The sequence below is a fragment of the Polyergus mexicanus genome, unplaced genomic scaffold (genome assembly GCF_030449975.1).
Source record: "Polyergus mexicanus isolate NDT 795.1 unplaced genomic scaffold, iyPolMexi1.0 SCAF_4, whole genome shotgun sequence".
NCBI lineage: Eukaryota > Metazoa > Arthropoda > Insecta > Hymenoptera > Formicidae > Polyergus > Polyergus mexicanus.
Window position 1 is genome coordinate 3,533,414 of NW_027223324.1, and position 15,186 is coordinate 3,548,599.

Here is a 15,186-nt window from a genome sequence, read left to right on the forward strand (position 1 = left end):
ATACATGTTAAGATAGATTTACCGTTGTGAAAATTACAACATATGGAAGAGGAAAATTTGTATTCCGGTTTTTACACTTGAAGGCCTTGAAGAAATACCTGGATATATACTTGAAATTCAGGAGATTATTTCTTTTTAAAAACTTACGCATTATTTGAAAAAATATATTTATATAAACACAACGACTATATATATATCAGAAATGCGATCGAAAGTATCTCCGTCAAATTTGAAGATATATAAAAGTGTTTAGAATAAAGGATTAAGTAATTCAGGTGGCATTGAAAGAAGAATGTTATGCAAAACAGTTTTTTTTCTCTTCAAGGTTACTTTTTTAGAATTGTCGCTACTTTCGCAACATTCTTTTTAGATAGGATTATATTTCTCGTTTTAATAAATTTGAAAATTATTTAAAGCTAATTCAATATTTTACGATGCAAATATCACGCGTACGCACACATACATACACACACACATTATATATATGAGAACACTAAATTTTTTAATTAGTAGTTTAAATTTGATAAATATGCATTATAATAATATTTCATTCTCATAAAATTTTCATTATGCTTGTTTTTCAAAATCGTCTAAATACTGCTCTTGTCAGCATATCTATTGCATGAATTATCTGTAGAATGAAAAATTAAACTGACCGAAATAACAGCGATTTCATCAATTTTTGCCGCAAATATCAATTAATTTTATCTAATGATTAATATAAATACAAAAGACATATAACGATTTCATCAATGTGCATCGCGGAAAGGTAATTTAGCGAAACACTGCAACCTTAATATTAGTACAACAATAAATAAATATGATTATTCGACGGGAGCACGCTTCCGCGTTCGAAGGGGCCCCTTGTCATTTATGACACAAGACCTTGTGTTGTTGCTTTTAGATTATTAGCCACGTGCCAGGAACTTCAGCTACAATTTAATTCGATATGGACCGCTCTCCGAGTGTCGCAAGATCGAATCGGTGTAAAAAAAATTGACGACGCAAAATCTTTCAGCTACTTATTGAACTACTATGCTAAAGAGTCGAGAAAAGGCAAATCCCTTTCAAAACTTTGATCTTATCTTTTCGTTCAAATATTAAGAGAGAGGTAATTCTCTCTCTCTCTCTCTCTCTCTCTCTCTCTCTATATATATATATATATATATATATATATATATATATATATAATTATATAACTTAAACCGAAAATAACTATTTTTTTAATTGCATGCATTTTATTACATAAAAAATTATGTATAACTAGCAGATAGATTTATCTTTACCTTTTCAATTAACAATATTTTAAATATTGACAATAAGAACAGCGATAGTACACAACATAGCACAAATAAATTAAATTAAATATAAAATAAATATAATTATATATAAAGAAGAGAATTAAATTAAATTTAGCAACTTTTTCAAGTTAATTAAATATAGATAAAAACTGCACTCCTATATATATTAAATAAAATCATCGTCGGAAAAGAAAGTCGTTAACGAGAAAAAAAATAACCATTCACTGAAATTGAATATGCAAATAAATATATCATCAATTACAAATATCTATATGCTATAACTTTTTGTTAGCATACTCTTCTCTTCTTTTTTCTCTCTCGTATCATTCGCAACATCTCGCGATAATATATCCTCTAACGTTCTCCTAATATACTTATTGGCCGAATTACGTATGCTTGCACGTGTTCCACATTTCGATCGTAGATACGACAAAAGGTCGCCGTCGAATAGTTATGCGACTTTTTGTCGTCGAAAGAATTACAGCGGCTCTTCTCGCCTCTTTCCCCGTTCCCTTGCGCGCTTGCGGGCGCGACGAGGACGACGATAGGAAGTTACTCGTCATACAGGACCACGATTTGGAAAACCCGAAGTGACCGACCTTGAGGCTGCCGGGTCCATTCTGCCAGCACGGAGAGAGGAACGATCACCTCTCTTCTCGACACGCGGCAAGGAGGGAATACCTGCATCTCTCGCGAAAGGGGGAACGGCAAAGAAAAAGACGGAGAAAAGAAAAGAGAGAGGAAGAGAACGGAGGGAACGAGAGGCGTGTTACATCTCCAGTTGTAAGACGACTGTGAATAGCTCGATGAGTGAATATAACTCGCCCGATAACAAGTATAAAAGGAAGAGAGGAGAGACAAGATACGTTGCAGCTTCTCCATCTCGAAATAATACATTATCAATCTTACACACATAGACGTAATACGTGTGCCACGAATAAACGTATCATGAAAATCGTATAGTTATGTTAAATCGCGTATTTAAGAATTGAAGTTTTTTTTATTATTGTAGAAATAAAAAGTTGAAAGAAATTAGATATATGTATACATTTAAAAAAATGTAAAAAAATTTATTACAAAAGATAGAAAAAATATATCTGATAAATTAAACTACAATGTGTAAAGTAATAGCAATAATGTAACGCGAAGAGGATTACGCGCGTTTCATCAAATATTCAAACATAACTATTAATTATTAAATCAAAAATTTACGATGCACATAAAAGTATAACAGATTATCCGAAAAAACATGGCTCGGCAATTATACACAGTTTCTGGAACTTTAAAACAGCTAAAACATATCGCGCCTATACTTAAATAAAAGTCCATCCAATTAAGACATTTGACACAATGTTTTTCTCTGATGGCTTAAGATAGGCATCAGTATATATATGTATACTTTCCTCTCTCTCTCTCTCTCTTTCTCGCGAGCAAATAGCATTCCAAACGCGCGTGTTTGCTCGCATCCGAGCTGCGACGCTGATCAAACCGTTATGACATAATTTATTCGTTAATAAGCGGCGATCTCGCGAAGCGAAGCGAGAACGAGCAGCCCCGAGGGGAGAATATCCACGCTACACGAGGTAACGACGGTAATGACGATAATTACGAGAATCCCTCCGAGAGTCCCCCTCGCTTCATCGCGATGGACGCGAGGCGCAACGGTACATCGGCTGCGCGATGCTGATCGCTCCGGAAATGCAGCCTGTGTTCCTCCTTGATCATATCGAACATACGACATGACGGTCGCGCGATAAATATTCCTTTACATTTTTTTCTCGCGACAAAAATGACCATTATGCACTTCTATATGTACTTTATGTTATATATATAAAAATACGTGAAACTTTAACGCTTAAGGAAATTATTTATTTCGTTTGGAGAGAGATATTGCAATTTATAAAATGTATATATATAATCTTCTTACATTTTTATTTATTAGTTCGTGTGCAGTCAATAAAATAAAAACAAGGTTCAATTTTTCGCTGAAAAAATGTGACGATAAATTCTCTCGGGTATAATTTTTTCGAAATAATTAAACGTATGTTTGACACGCGCCATAAAATGACGATAATGTTTTAGATTTAAAAAATTAAGAGAACATCGGTTTATAGCCATGATAAATGAAATGAGCTTCTTCCCGAAAAGAGATTTGCGCGAAGATGCATCTATCGAGTCGCGTTTTATAACCGCCATACTGGTAACATTTGCGGTATATCTTATGCGCGCGGTGACTTATGTTTAATTCAGCGACGCGAAGCGTGGTTCGCATATGCGGAGGAACCGGGCAAGATCGAGCGTAGATTGGTCGGGTCGAGAGAGTGAACCCGGTGGACGCAGTCTCCGGAGAAAAAAAAAAAAAAAAAAAAAAAATGCAGAAGCGCGTAACGAGTTAAAAATAAAACGGCGACGACAATTTACAAGTGACATTCCTCAAGTCTAATCGCCGGTCAGTCCGACAAGCGAATTTTCCATTTCTATTTATGAGATATCGAATACGAGGATCTTGAAACAACGAGAAAAAAAATATTCAATTTTTCCACGTCGTCTGCACACATTTTAACCCAATATTCATTTCTTTCCGGCTTTATGTTCGAGAAAGATGTTTCGCGACATCGATGTTTGACGTCAAGTAACGAAAGACGAGGGCGATATAGAGAGCAAAAGGAACGCGACACAAACGACACACTGCTTCTTAGAAGCCTGGAAAGCCTCTCGCGTAGGAGTCGCACAATTTTCTCGCCCACAAAATGCACGTAACCATGCTATTGTCATACGAAGCGGATTATATCACGTACACGATACACCTACAACGAAGGAAAGGACGTATCAATATTTTCTCAAGTTTATCTCTTTGTTGACGCAAGGAAAAAAGGATTGTCAAACTGATATGCTGAAAGGCTTTACTAATCGTAAACTCGCGCTGCTTTCAATCGGAAAAATTAATTGTATGAGACCGAAAGAGAAAGAGAAGTGATAAAATATTCTCGAAAAGATAAGCGTATTTTCGTACAATCAATAACATTTTCGATAACTCCTTTTCGAAGAGTATCTAGGGTGCTTCGCATTCAACGTCTCCAAAAGTGAAATTATGAGATAAGGTAAATCGAAAATACAATTTTCTCTCCCCGACACAAATGTCATTTTCTCATAGCGCAAAATTTCGTATCCTTTATATGTAACGAACGCGTTATCGTCTCCCAGGATAGCATAACGAGAGCATTCTCTCCAAACGCCCGCGCGTATGAGCGACGCGGGGGCGAGCGAGTCGCGAAAAGAGCACGGCGTCGATGATGCTTCCTGCTGAAGACATAACATCGCCATGTTTACGGCGCGTACAGCGACACGACAATCTCGCATCCCTGAGAATGCTCGACCGTTTTATGATGTTATTCGCGAAATCAACGAGCTTTTGCTCCGTCGCGATCATTTTTTTCTCTAGAAATCTCGCGACGCCCTTATCGTCCCGCGGAAATGTTTGCTATGCGTTTCTTACGGTATATGGGCAGACACATCGCGAATTTAAAACGCAATCTACCGCGGTTTTCTGTTTATCGCTGTCATTCTTTTTTTCGATTAAAAATCTCGGCGTCGCCGAGTGTCCTCCTTTAATGGAGCGTGAATTTTGCGAGCGCGTAAAAGACGCGGGCGAATTCCTCTGGCGCAAAAGGCGAGATTTTGCGACGAAAGAAATCCAAGGGGAGACAGAGGCAGGCGTTCCTGGAACGTGGTGCTGGGGCGGACAAGCCATTCTCGATGGAGTAATACTCTCTCCGCACGACGACGATTGTCCTCGCGGTATACCCGTGGCATTATAATGGATTCGAGCTAAAGGCACATATTGAGATATCAGTACGCGGCCGTGCACCAGTAATGGTCTCTCGTTCTAAGAACTCGCCACCGTATGTTCGCGCCAGATAGGATACGCGTATGTCGCCGTCGTTTATCCTCTCTTGCCACAATCGTGCCATTTTTTTTTTTTCATCGTCGATATCCGATCGATATCCTTCCTTTCGAGTCTTCAAATACGACCCGAGATAGAATGCACAAATGAAAATATCGTTAATCATTGTGTGTTCTTTTATTTTTAAGCTTTATATTGATTCTTTATAGAAAGCGAATCTATCTTGTAAAATAAAAAGAAAATTATACAAAGCTTTGACTCTAAAAAAAAAAAAAAAAAAAAAAAAATGTAAACGAATAATAATCTCGGAGCGCGTAAAGCTAATAGTTTCTGCATTTACAGAAGCAACATTATCATTTAATAAAATTATTCCCTGACATTCTATCGCTGTTTAGAGCTTAAATTCCCTTCAGTTTGACGTTCGTGCATTTTCAGATTCGTCTTTAATTTAGAAAGAGGTCTAATGTTATTTAACGCACTCAACGTTTTACGTGGGGATTGTAGGTATAATAAACAACTTTATTCTACGAAATGTATAGTTGGAAGTTATTGCTGATTGAATATATCCCGTTAGAAACCGTTCGCTTTAAAGCCGCTTACTTTTTACAGTTGAACCGCTTGAGGTAATAATAATTATCTCAAAGAGATAAGTCGAAAGAATTTCAACGTAAAAATGAATAATGCCAATACACACAGACAATTATTCTTCAATTCTCGCATCTAAAACGAGCGACGCGCGCTTCTCCTTCCATTGGTGGTCGAGCACGCACATCGTACGTACAATAAAATAATCACATTTCCCTTCATTCTTTCGACACCTATTAAAAAAAAAAAAAAAAAAAATTTGCGCACGTTGTTGACGTTCTAAGCGTCTCCCGCGAAATTCTACTGTTTGCGCGAAACCATTTCTTTCCGCTACGCTATGCGTTTCCGAGTGAATGGAGCTCGTCATAGTCAGACGGCCGCGTCGCACGCGGGAGATACCGTTGCACGTGAATGCACCGCGCTGGTTCACGCATAACTTTGTACGACGAAGTTTCATTCTTCGCGGCGTCGACGAGTCTGGCGAGCATTAGCGTGCCTTGCGCAACGCGTGTTCGCGCGTAATATTAGAGATCGTCATTTTTCTCCGCTTCTCCGCTCGTCCCTCATGTTATACATGTCGCTCCGCATTTGCGCTATGCAAGCATATTGATTTCCATTAAAAAAGAAAAAAAGCGAATAACCGTCATCGCCAATCCTTAACAATATGGTATGTATCACTGCGCGATCGCTCAGAATATTCATCCTCGATTGACTCTACCTTTACTACACAATACGTTTCTTTGTCAGTGCGAAATCTGATGTAACGATTATACATATATACCGCGCGTCACTGATTTTTTTTTTTTCTTTTTGTGAATAACGCTTTGCAAAATGAACAAGGTTTCGGACTTGTTTCATGTATTGTACTTCGTGCCTTTTCGATTAGCCATGTCCATCGTAACTTTCGTCGATCTCGTTTAAACGTTTGTTCCATTCGCACCGCAAGTCGCAGAGACGCGGCGTATCTGAATTTTCTGATATCAACGTGTGTACGATGCTCGTAAAGAGTCAGACCCGGGACGGTAAAGAGCAGCGAGAGGAGAAATGGAAAACGGTCACGAGCGTATACGGCGTCGAGTATCGTAAATCACTATCGACCTATTCTATTTAAATGAAACTCGTGTTCTCCCTCTCGGCGATGCCGTCTCGCACTCTTGTTGCTTCTGCAAGCCCCCCCATCGTATCTTGAGAGATCTTCTTTTGCTATGCGGAATCGCATTGTTAATGAGAAATACCGAAAAACTTATACTTTCATATTTTATATTAGCTAGCGTAAATATTTATAATAGATATTTAATACAATTTTAGTACAAAGAATAACAATATTTCGCGGCTGCTATATTTATCGTGTATCCTCCTCCGTGTTTTAAAAAAAATTATCTATCGTACAAACGTATAGCTATTTTAAATATTATTTTATATTTTGTATTTTATATATTATATTTAATATTATTTAATATCATTTAATTTTATTATTATGTCTATTATAATCGCTTTTTATTATTAAATTTTATTTGATACATATTTTTAATTATGTAGGAAATAAGTAGCGACAGATATAAATATGTATAGTGTTAAAAAGCTCGCGACTTTTCTTTTGACGAATGATCTTGCTTCACGTGAAAATGTCAAATAAAATTTGATTCTGAAGTATTGCCGATCGTCAATCGCTCGTCGTATTTACTCAGTCGACGTGAAGAAGACAGAGAGAAAGAGAGAAAGAGAAGCATCGAAAACTCGTTCATTAAACGCATGTAGTGGCTGCTCCGTATGTAGGCAACTCGCGGACAGAAGAAGCGGAGAAGCGGCCTAACGGTAAAAGTCACGTACCGAAGAAACTCGGTTGTGCCCGCGAGAGAATCACGTAGCTACGCGTAAATACCACGGCGTACGCACAGCGTAACCGAGGCGAATCGGCGGAAAGCGCGATTACGCCTCTGTAAGCCTGCTCGAAGTGAACCGCGAATTAAGATTCCCTAAGAAAATTTCATTCCTTATACGCGTATAGAGAGTCACAGAACGGGACTGGAAATTAAAGAAGAATATAAAGGAGATTAACGAAACGCTTGTGATATCCTCCGATTTGACAAGTTTTCGATCAAGAATTTTAATTATTACTATGTTAAAAATAATTTATTTCTACGCAATGTAATTTATATAAAATAATATATATTTTCTTTTTTATATAAATGGAACATGGATCGGTGACGCTTGTAAAATTATTAATGCACCGAAGAATTTATAGCTATAGCTTTAAACGGCGAATTAGTGAATGTAAAAGGAATTATAACAATGATCGGCAAATCATTGCATTTTTATAAGTATATGTTGGAGAAAATAATATATCCATCATCCATCCATTATAACGCATTTGCGTATAAAGAAATTGGAATAAAAAAGAAACATTATTATGGGCGTGACTTTCAGGAGAGCGTATATATACGTAGAGGAAGGTATACTTTTCTCGGCGCAATAAAATAATAATGATAAAAGCTGCGAGGTGACTACGGGTGAAGTCGAAGAAATACCAGAAGTGCCTCTTTATATCGATGAGAAGTCGATAATTAAATATTGTTAATTGCTACTTTATTTCTTCTAGAAGAGGAAGAAGATTCTCCTATATAAAATATGCTTAGGATTCAATCAATTTAAGTCGATTGTTTTCACGTATGTTGTAATGTTTGTAGTCGCGACAGTGTTTAAAATCGACGGGGAAAGACAAGTACATCAGAACGTTGACAGATTACAAGATACTCGCGTAAACATTGACCAATACATAGCGATTCGCTCTTATAACAAATTAAAGAAATTCTTATAACGATCCCCAACACTAGGCGAATATGCGCGGTGCGTGAGAGACGCGAGTGGAACATACGCAGCGATAACGCACGCCGTAAAACGGCCGCTTCTTTCATTCTTTCCTCTTTCAAATCGGCGCCGCGTATTTTCGATCGTCTTCCTTTTGCAATAATCACGAAATTCGGTGTCGCTCTTAAATGTCAGATGTACCATATATTGTACATGGAATCTATCAAAAATAATGATAAAAAATTTAATAATGTAAAAAATATAACAAATAAAAAAGCTTCAATACTAAATAGCGGGGAAACTGACAATTATTATTGAAATAATTTTCGGTCGACATCGAACACGCAACTTGTCAGTCATTTTGAAAATCTTGAACAATTTATTGTTTTGATATCCATCGATTATGAAAATATTAGTTTGAAAGATTTTTCAAAAAAAATGTTTTAATTTAATTTAATAAATTAAAGAAAAAGAAAATAATATAAATAAATGAATGTTTAATTACTCCTTTATTCGCATTTTTAATTGCATCTTTGCATTTGTTCGCGACTTTGTTAAATTGCATACTCATGTTGACTAAACTTTTTTTATTTCAATGTATAATCGACATCATTAAATTTTTTACCATCATTTTAGATATACCTTTTATATTTATAATACACACAAATACTCTCTTCTCTTTGTTAATCCGTGTCGCTCTTTCATATGACAGTATGATCGTATGACGGCAGTGACATGTCGGAGGAGAACGTGTGGAGAACTTTCAATACACGATACGAAATAACCACGTATTTTTCGTTTGACCGCGTCCTTGGACGTCCCGTTTATCGTAAGCTAATAATACGGCGCTGAGATAATTTATGAGATTGTAATTTATGCCCCGTGTGTGGCGCGAGTATTTTAATATTTTATTTGCGAGTTTGCACGACAGAAATTTTATCGAAATCTTACTTAACGTTATTATATATTACAAATCAAAAAATCTCTGTTCGTATCCTTAAATCGCGAAAATGCGGGAAATAAAATTTTTGCACGTTATGACATACCGTAGAAATATGATCAGCCGGAGAGGAAAAATTAAAGCGAATTATACCATACTCGAATGCCGAAGTAAAGGGAAAAGATTATCGCGTCAAGACGCTGCGCGCTAATAAAGTATGCTTTTCGGAGGGCAGCTCTCGCGACCCGAGAAAACTCGACGGATACTTCGCTCGAGCGACAAGACAAAGGATATCGAAGCGTAATGATTGTCATAAATTTCGCGAGTTAACACGCCAAGAATGGATCACGGGAAAGATTCTTAGAAGCGCATCGTGCGATCTTACGTAATTGGAATTCATTGATTGTAAATTACAAGGAAGTTAATCGACAACACATCGACAAAGCGACAGAGTTTTTTTTTCTTTTTCTTTTTTTTTTTTCTTTACAACGAGACTCGAACACAGTTTACAAGAAGGTAGGTTTTATCGACGGTCATTCGATCAATATTTATTTATTTGCACGACGATGACGTATGAATTTGCGTGCGATAAATCGTGGGAACTCGCATTTCCCAGAAATACTTTCTTTTCTTCTCTTCTCTTTTTTTTTTTTTTTTAATTTTGCGCAACAACACAAGCCGCACGAGTTCGCTTTCCTCGATGGAAACTGCGAGAGGAGATATCGAAGGGGACGATCGACCTTTCGCGAAAGCCGCCTTTCGAAAATCCAGCGCTCTCGCCTTGCCCTGCCCTGCCCTGCCTTGCCTCGCTCCGAGGAGCTTCGACCTCGCTCGATTTACCTCGCGCAACGCGGGTAAACGCAACCCGGGAGAAAGAGCCGATTTGCGTCAGTAACGGCCACCCACGTGCGCAGAACGCCGCCGAACGCTGATTAATGTCCTCGATTTCGTGCCCCGGATCGATCCTTAGATCGTAGATCGCAAGCGCCGACACGCAAATCGACGTCGCTCTTGCGAGGGCCGTCTCGTTCGACACGGCTGAGGATTGCGCAACCTCGCCGTATCTCTCGCTTGCGTTAGCAAGCGACGACCTTTCGTGTCCCTTAAGTACGGGAGAACGGTACCGCAATGGTGTCGCGTTAATTAAGCTAATACACGCTAGCGAACCCTACGACACGTTAGAAACGCACCGAGATTTCATCCCGGAGCGACGAGAAAATGGTAGCTTTTCGTAGACAGGCCTGCATTAGCACGTCATATTATCTCGAATAATAATCGGATGTCTTACATTGTTCGCGCGATACTTATAAATTATAAAGTTTAATAAACACTTTAGTAATCAAAGTCTTAATATAATTTGTGGTACTCTAGTAAAATATATAGTATGAATCAGCTACTTTCGAATCGAAATTATCCCACAGATTTGTGTTTTCAACCGGTTGGCGATTGGCCTTCGTGAAAAACTTTATATATATGAATCATTAATAGTCTTAATTAATTAATGCGGTAAAAATTTTCCCCCTCTCTCTCTCTCTCTCTTAGCTAATTTCTCCTGTTTTACATACGCATTACTGTCTTTATCTCGCTGACTTCAAAGACTACGACTGGCAAGAGCCTCTGAATCATTCTTAAATTCCGAAATGTAATGTGTTGCCGAATATTGCGTAATGATTTTAAGACACAAGCTTTTCAACAAAGTTGAATACCGCCATTACCGCCATATTTCTTGTTATTTATACCATGCTTTCTGCATGTTTTACATTTATATTACTAACCCTTTTCCCTTATTTTCGATAAGCTTTACTGTAATTTTTCGAAAAAAAAAAAAGAGATAAATCGACAGATAATATCGAAATATTTATAAAGAAGAAAAATTTAAATCTTTACCTTTAAACTCCGTAAATATAATTTCAAGTTGTTGAGACAAATAAAAATGCAAATAATGATTAAAGCAGCTGCAGGAATAATAATAAGGAAATTATATATATATCGGAGTTTAATCGATTTTTCATTGACAATAATGGAGATTCTCAGGCCGCTCGCAAAGTCAGAATCGCACCAGAGAAGACAAGAGGAGAAAGGTGAAAGGGCACCAGAGAGAGAGGGCAAGATGCGATGTCCAGTTCCGAGAAAACCAACAAGGTCGCCTCGAATGAATCGAACGTGCGTTCTACCTTTATCTCCGTGTTGTGTAGAATAAAGCTAGCGAATTTAACGTAATAAATATCGACAACCGATATTATGAAAAGAAATCCGTAAGAGAAAAAGCGCTTGATCGTTCCTTACGTAATTTATTATATCCTATTGATAAATCGAAGAACACGTAGATATGTAAATGACTTGCGTATATTATGTAAGTTTCCTCAAATATAACAACATGTAATGAATATATGATATAAGGGAGAGGAAACGGAGAGGAAATCTTCGTAACTAATAAATCTTTATAGATAATAAAAATGATAACGTTGTTATCTCGTTAGTTTCATTAGGCGCCATCTTATTCCACACATTATTTCTTTGTCTTCGTATGACATCGAAAGCCAAACTTGCGGATTATACAATATATTCAATCGCGATAAATCCATTCAATGGGATAAATCCGCGTAAAAAATTTCGAACGCGTTGATCGAATCGCGCGGTATTAAAAATCAGAGCAGATCTTCGTGTCGTGCAATATAATATACATGTATATCGGCAGTCGCGAAATTCGCGACGTTCGAGAAGAGGAAAAGGCAGACAGAGAGGGGAAAAAGAAAGAGAGGAAGGGGCGCGGAAAGAAGCCGAAACCATAAAAATCGCGCGGTGGAAACGAGTCCGGTGCAATTACTATCCGAGGCTGGCTATCCTCGGACCAGGAACGAACGACCAACCACGCCCTCGCTAATGCGAACCCGCGCGCGAGACAGGATTTCGAATTGGCTCGGCAAGGACGCCTGCTATATACAATGCTCCCGCCGGCACAAAGACCGGCTACTGACAATTTTTTAATTACGCCCTGTTTACGCGACCGCCGGGGCTCGATACGACTCGATCCGACATGCCAGGCTCTATCGCCGACAATAAGTTTCGCGTAATATGAATACGCGCTTTTTTCACACGTACATCGGCGACCGAAAATACGACAAGCTGAACAAAGACTGTGAACGCGCACGAGAGAGGGGGGGGGGGAAGGGAGAAAAGAGAGAGAAAGATGATCGGAATGAGAAAAGTCTAAATTTTCTTTCCTCCTTTCACTAGACAAAGTAGATAGTAGATTTGAATTCGATCTCTTTCGCGCCGATTGCAAGAGCATAATGTTAACGATTTCTTAAAGAAAATTTAAGCGATAATAAAAGAAAAAGACTGAAATACGCAAAAATAAAATTTACGAAAATATTACACGATCAACACAACAGTTATGCATGTGGTCACGGTGCCGAGATAAAATCAAGATCGTAAATATATTGGTTGTAAACAACCGTCTTTTACATTTCTCATAAATGTTAACATTGTAAAAAATACGTGCAGCAGCTATTTATTTCAATATCAGGGATAGAATTTTGTGCGTAAATATTTGAATCTTTTACGAAAGAGAGGCGCGCGCGATAATTGACGCTTATCCACGAAATATAATCTATTATTCGGAAAGCAAAGTTCAACGGAAAGTCGTTAAAAATGTTGTTCAATCGTGTATTCGCATGTTAATTACTTTTCGTTTCTTGGGCATATCACGGACGATAAACTCGGATACACTTCTTTGCGAAGATGTCTTTCGCAAAACACTTCTTTGCCTTCTAATATCATATGTTCTCAACTACGTGAGATGATAGATTGATCACTCCAGGATAATAATTAAATTATTCATTAAATTAAAAAGCAACAGTAAAAAATATAATATTGCTCAAAGCATAAAATTATTTATATAATGCATAACATTAATAATTGCCATATCAAATATCTATACATATTTCATGCAAAAACATTTAAATCCATGCTAATTATATCTTTAAGTTTATTGTATTTTTTGTTATTTATAAATTTTCATACAATTGCCAATAAATTGATTATCAATTATTATAAACAAATATTTATAAACAGTAATAATTATTATAAACAGTATTGTAGAAATTGATCTTTTTATTATTATTAAAAGAACACTTACGATAATGTATTATTTCATTAATATTGAATAACATCAGCCTATGTTTCTAAAAAAGCGTAACTCCGGATAGAGAGAGGATAAGATTATATAAAATTTAAAATATGCTAATTCACGTGCAGATAAATTTAAAAATTTAAGATACAGAAATTTAAAAAAAAAAAACATTTACAATGATATATTACTCTGTCAATATTATCCTGTTGATAACATCAACCTCTAAAAAAAGTGTCTCTGAAAAAAATTTCACGCCCGACAAGATTTCATAAAATTCAATATTATATAAAGACTATCTCTTATATATGTAAAGACAAAAATATTTACAAATAAACTAAAATGAATAAATTTTTGGAGATAAAAAAATTTTAGAAATTATTAATGTTTAATTTTATATCTCTTAAATTCTCAAATTTTAGCCTAGTAATTTAATCCGATTGATCGATTCACCTAAATAAATCCGAGAGACGCCTAAATAAAACGAAATGACGACTGTCCAGTCGTTGGAAGTTTTCTAAAATAGATGAACAACGCGCGATTCGCGCACAATAATATACGAATGTCGTATCTAAGCGACACGTTTTGCGGAAGACGACAAACGGTGCTCGGTAAAAGTTGCGCCGTCAAGAAAACCGCGGACCGACAACGGGTTTCGCTTCTGTTTTTACCGCGAAATTTTCCATCACGTAGCAGCCAAGTGAATTTCTCGGTTCTCGTATCTAACTATCGACACTGCCTATAGTGGTGGTAGATTCGAAAGTTAGCCTTCCGTACGACCGACTCGCCGGCTCGTATCTTTCCTCGATAGGGCCGTAACTACTTTGACGCGCGCTATCCTCCGAGAGAATCCGGACCTTTTATCACGATTCCTTCCACGACTATGACATTTTGATGTATCTGTTTGTATCGAGACACAGAAAAGTCTTAATATATATCAATTATATTTTGCAAGAGATCAGTCTCTTAGATACGGCGGTACAAGAAACTGCACATATTTGCAGCTGCGCGAATCGCGTCTATCTGTTCAAGTTTTCAAGTTTACTCTCAAAAAACGATTTACGATAGAAAATTCATATCAAACGCATATGAATGTGAAAAATAGTCAAAGAATCGAAATTGTCAAAACTTACAGTCTCCACCATGTCGAATCCTCCTCCGTATACCATAGCTCGTTCGCTCGCGGCTCCAAACTTTTATCAGCTGCTGCCCTCGCGCGCGAGAGTCGATCTCTCGGCGCTCTCAATCGAGAGGAGAGATCGACTTTGCTTCGTCTCTGCGCGGTTGTGTCGACGACGACAGAAAATCCACCTGACCCTCCTCGTCCCGCAGTGCCGTTGCGTCTTCGTTCGATAGATTTTATCCAGCCGCTCTATCGCGAGCTAACCTCGTCTCTTCGTCTTCGTTGCATGCGCGATCGTGCCTCTCGCGAATCCTCGCGACCCTCGCGCGTTGCGTACAATCGACCGACTGACCGCCGCGTCGAGCATATGGCATGGCGGGTAGCGGGAGTTGG

General features: G+C 37.6%; 1 protein-coding gene across 1 annotated transcript in view; it reads right to left on the bottom strand.

Moving 5' to 3' along the window:
* Ets98b (DNA-binding protein Ets98B) overlaps positions 1–15,186 on the bottom strand; it is a 36,723-nt gene extending 21,537 nt beyond the window's left edge. The window contains exon 1 of the mRNA XM_070294991.1: positions 14,804–15,186. Coding sequence (XP_070151092.1) covers positions 14,804–14,839 — 36 coding nt within the window. The 5' untranslated portion in view covers positions 14,840–15,186. The remainder of the gene's footprint in view (positions 1–14,803) is intronic.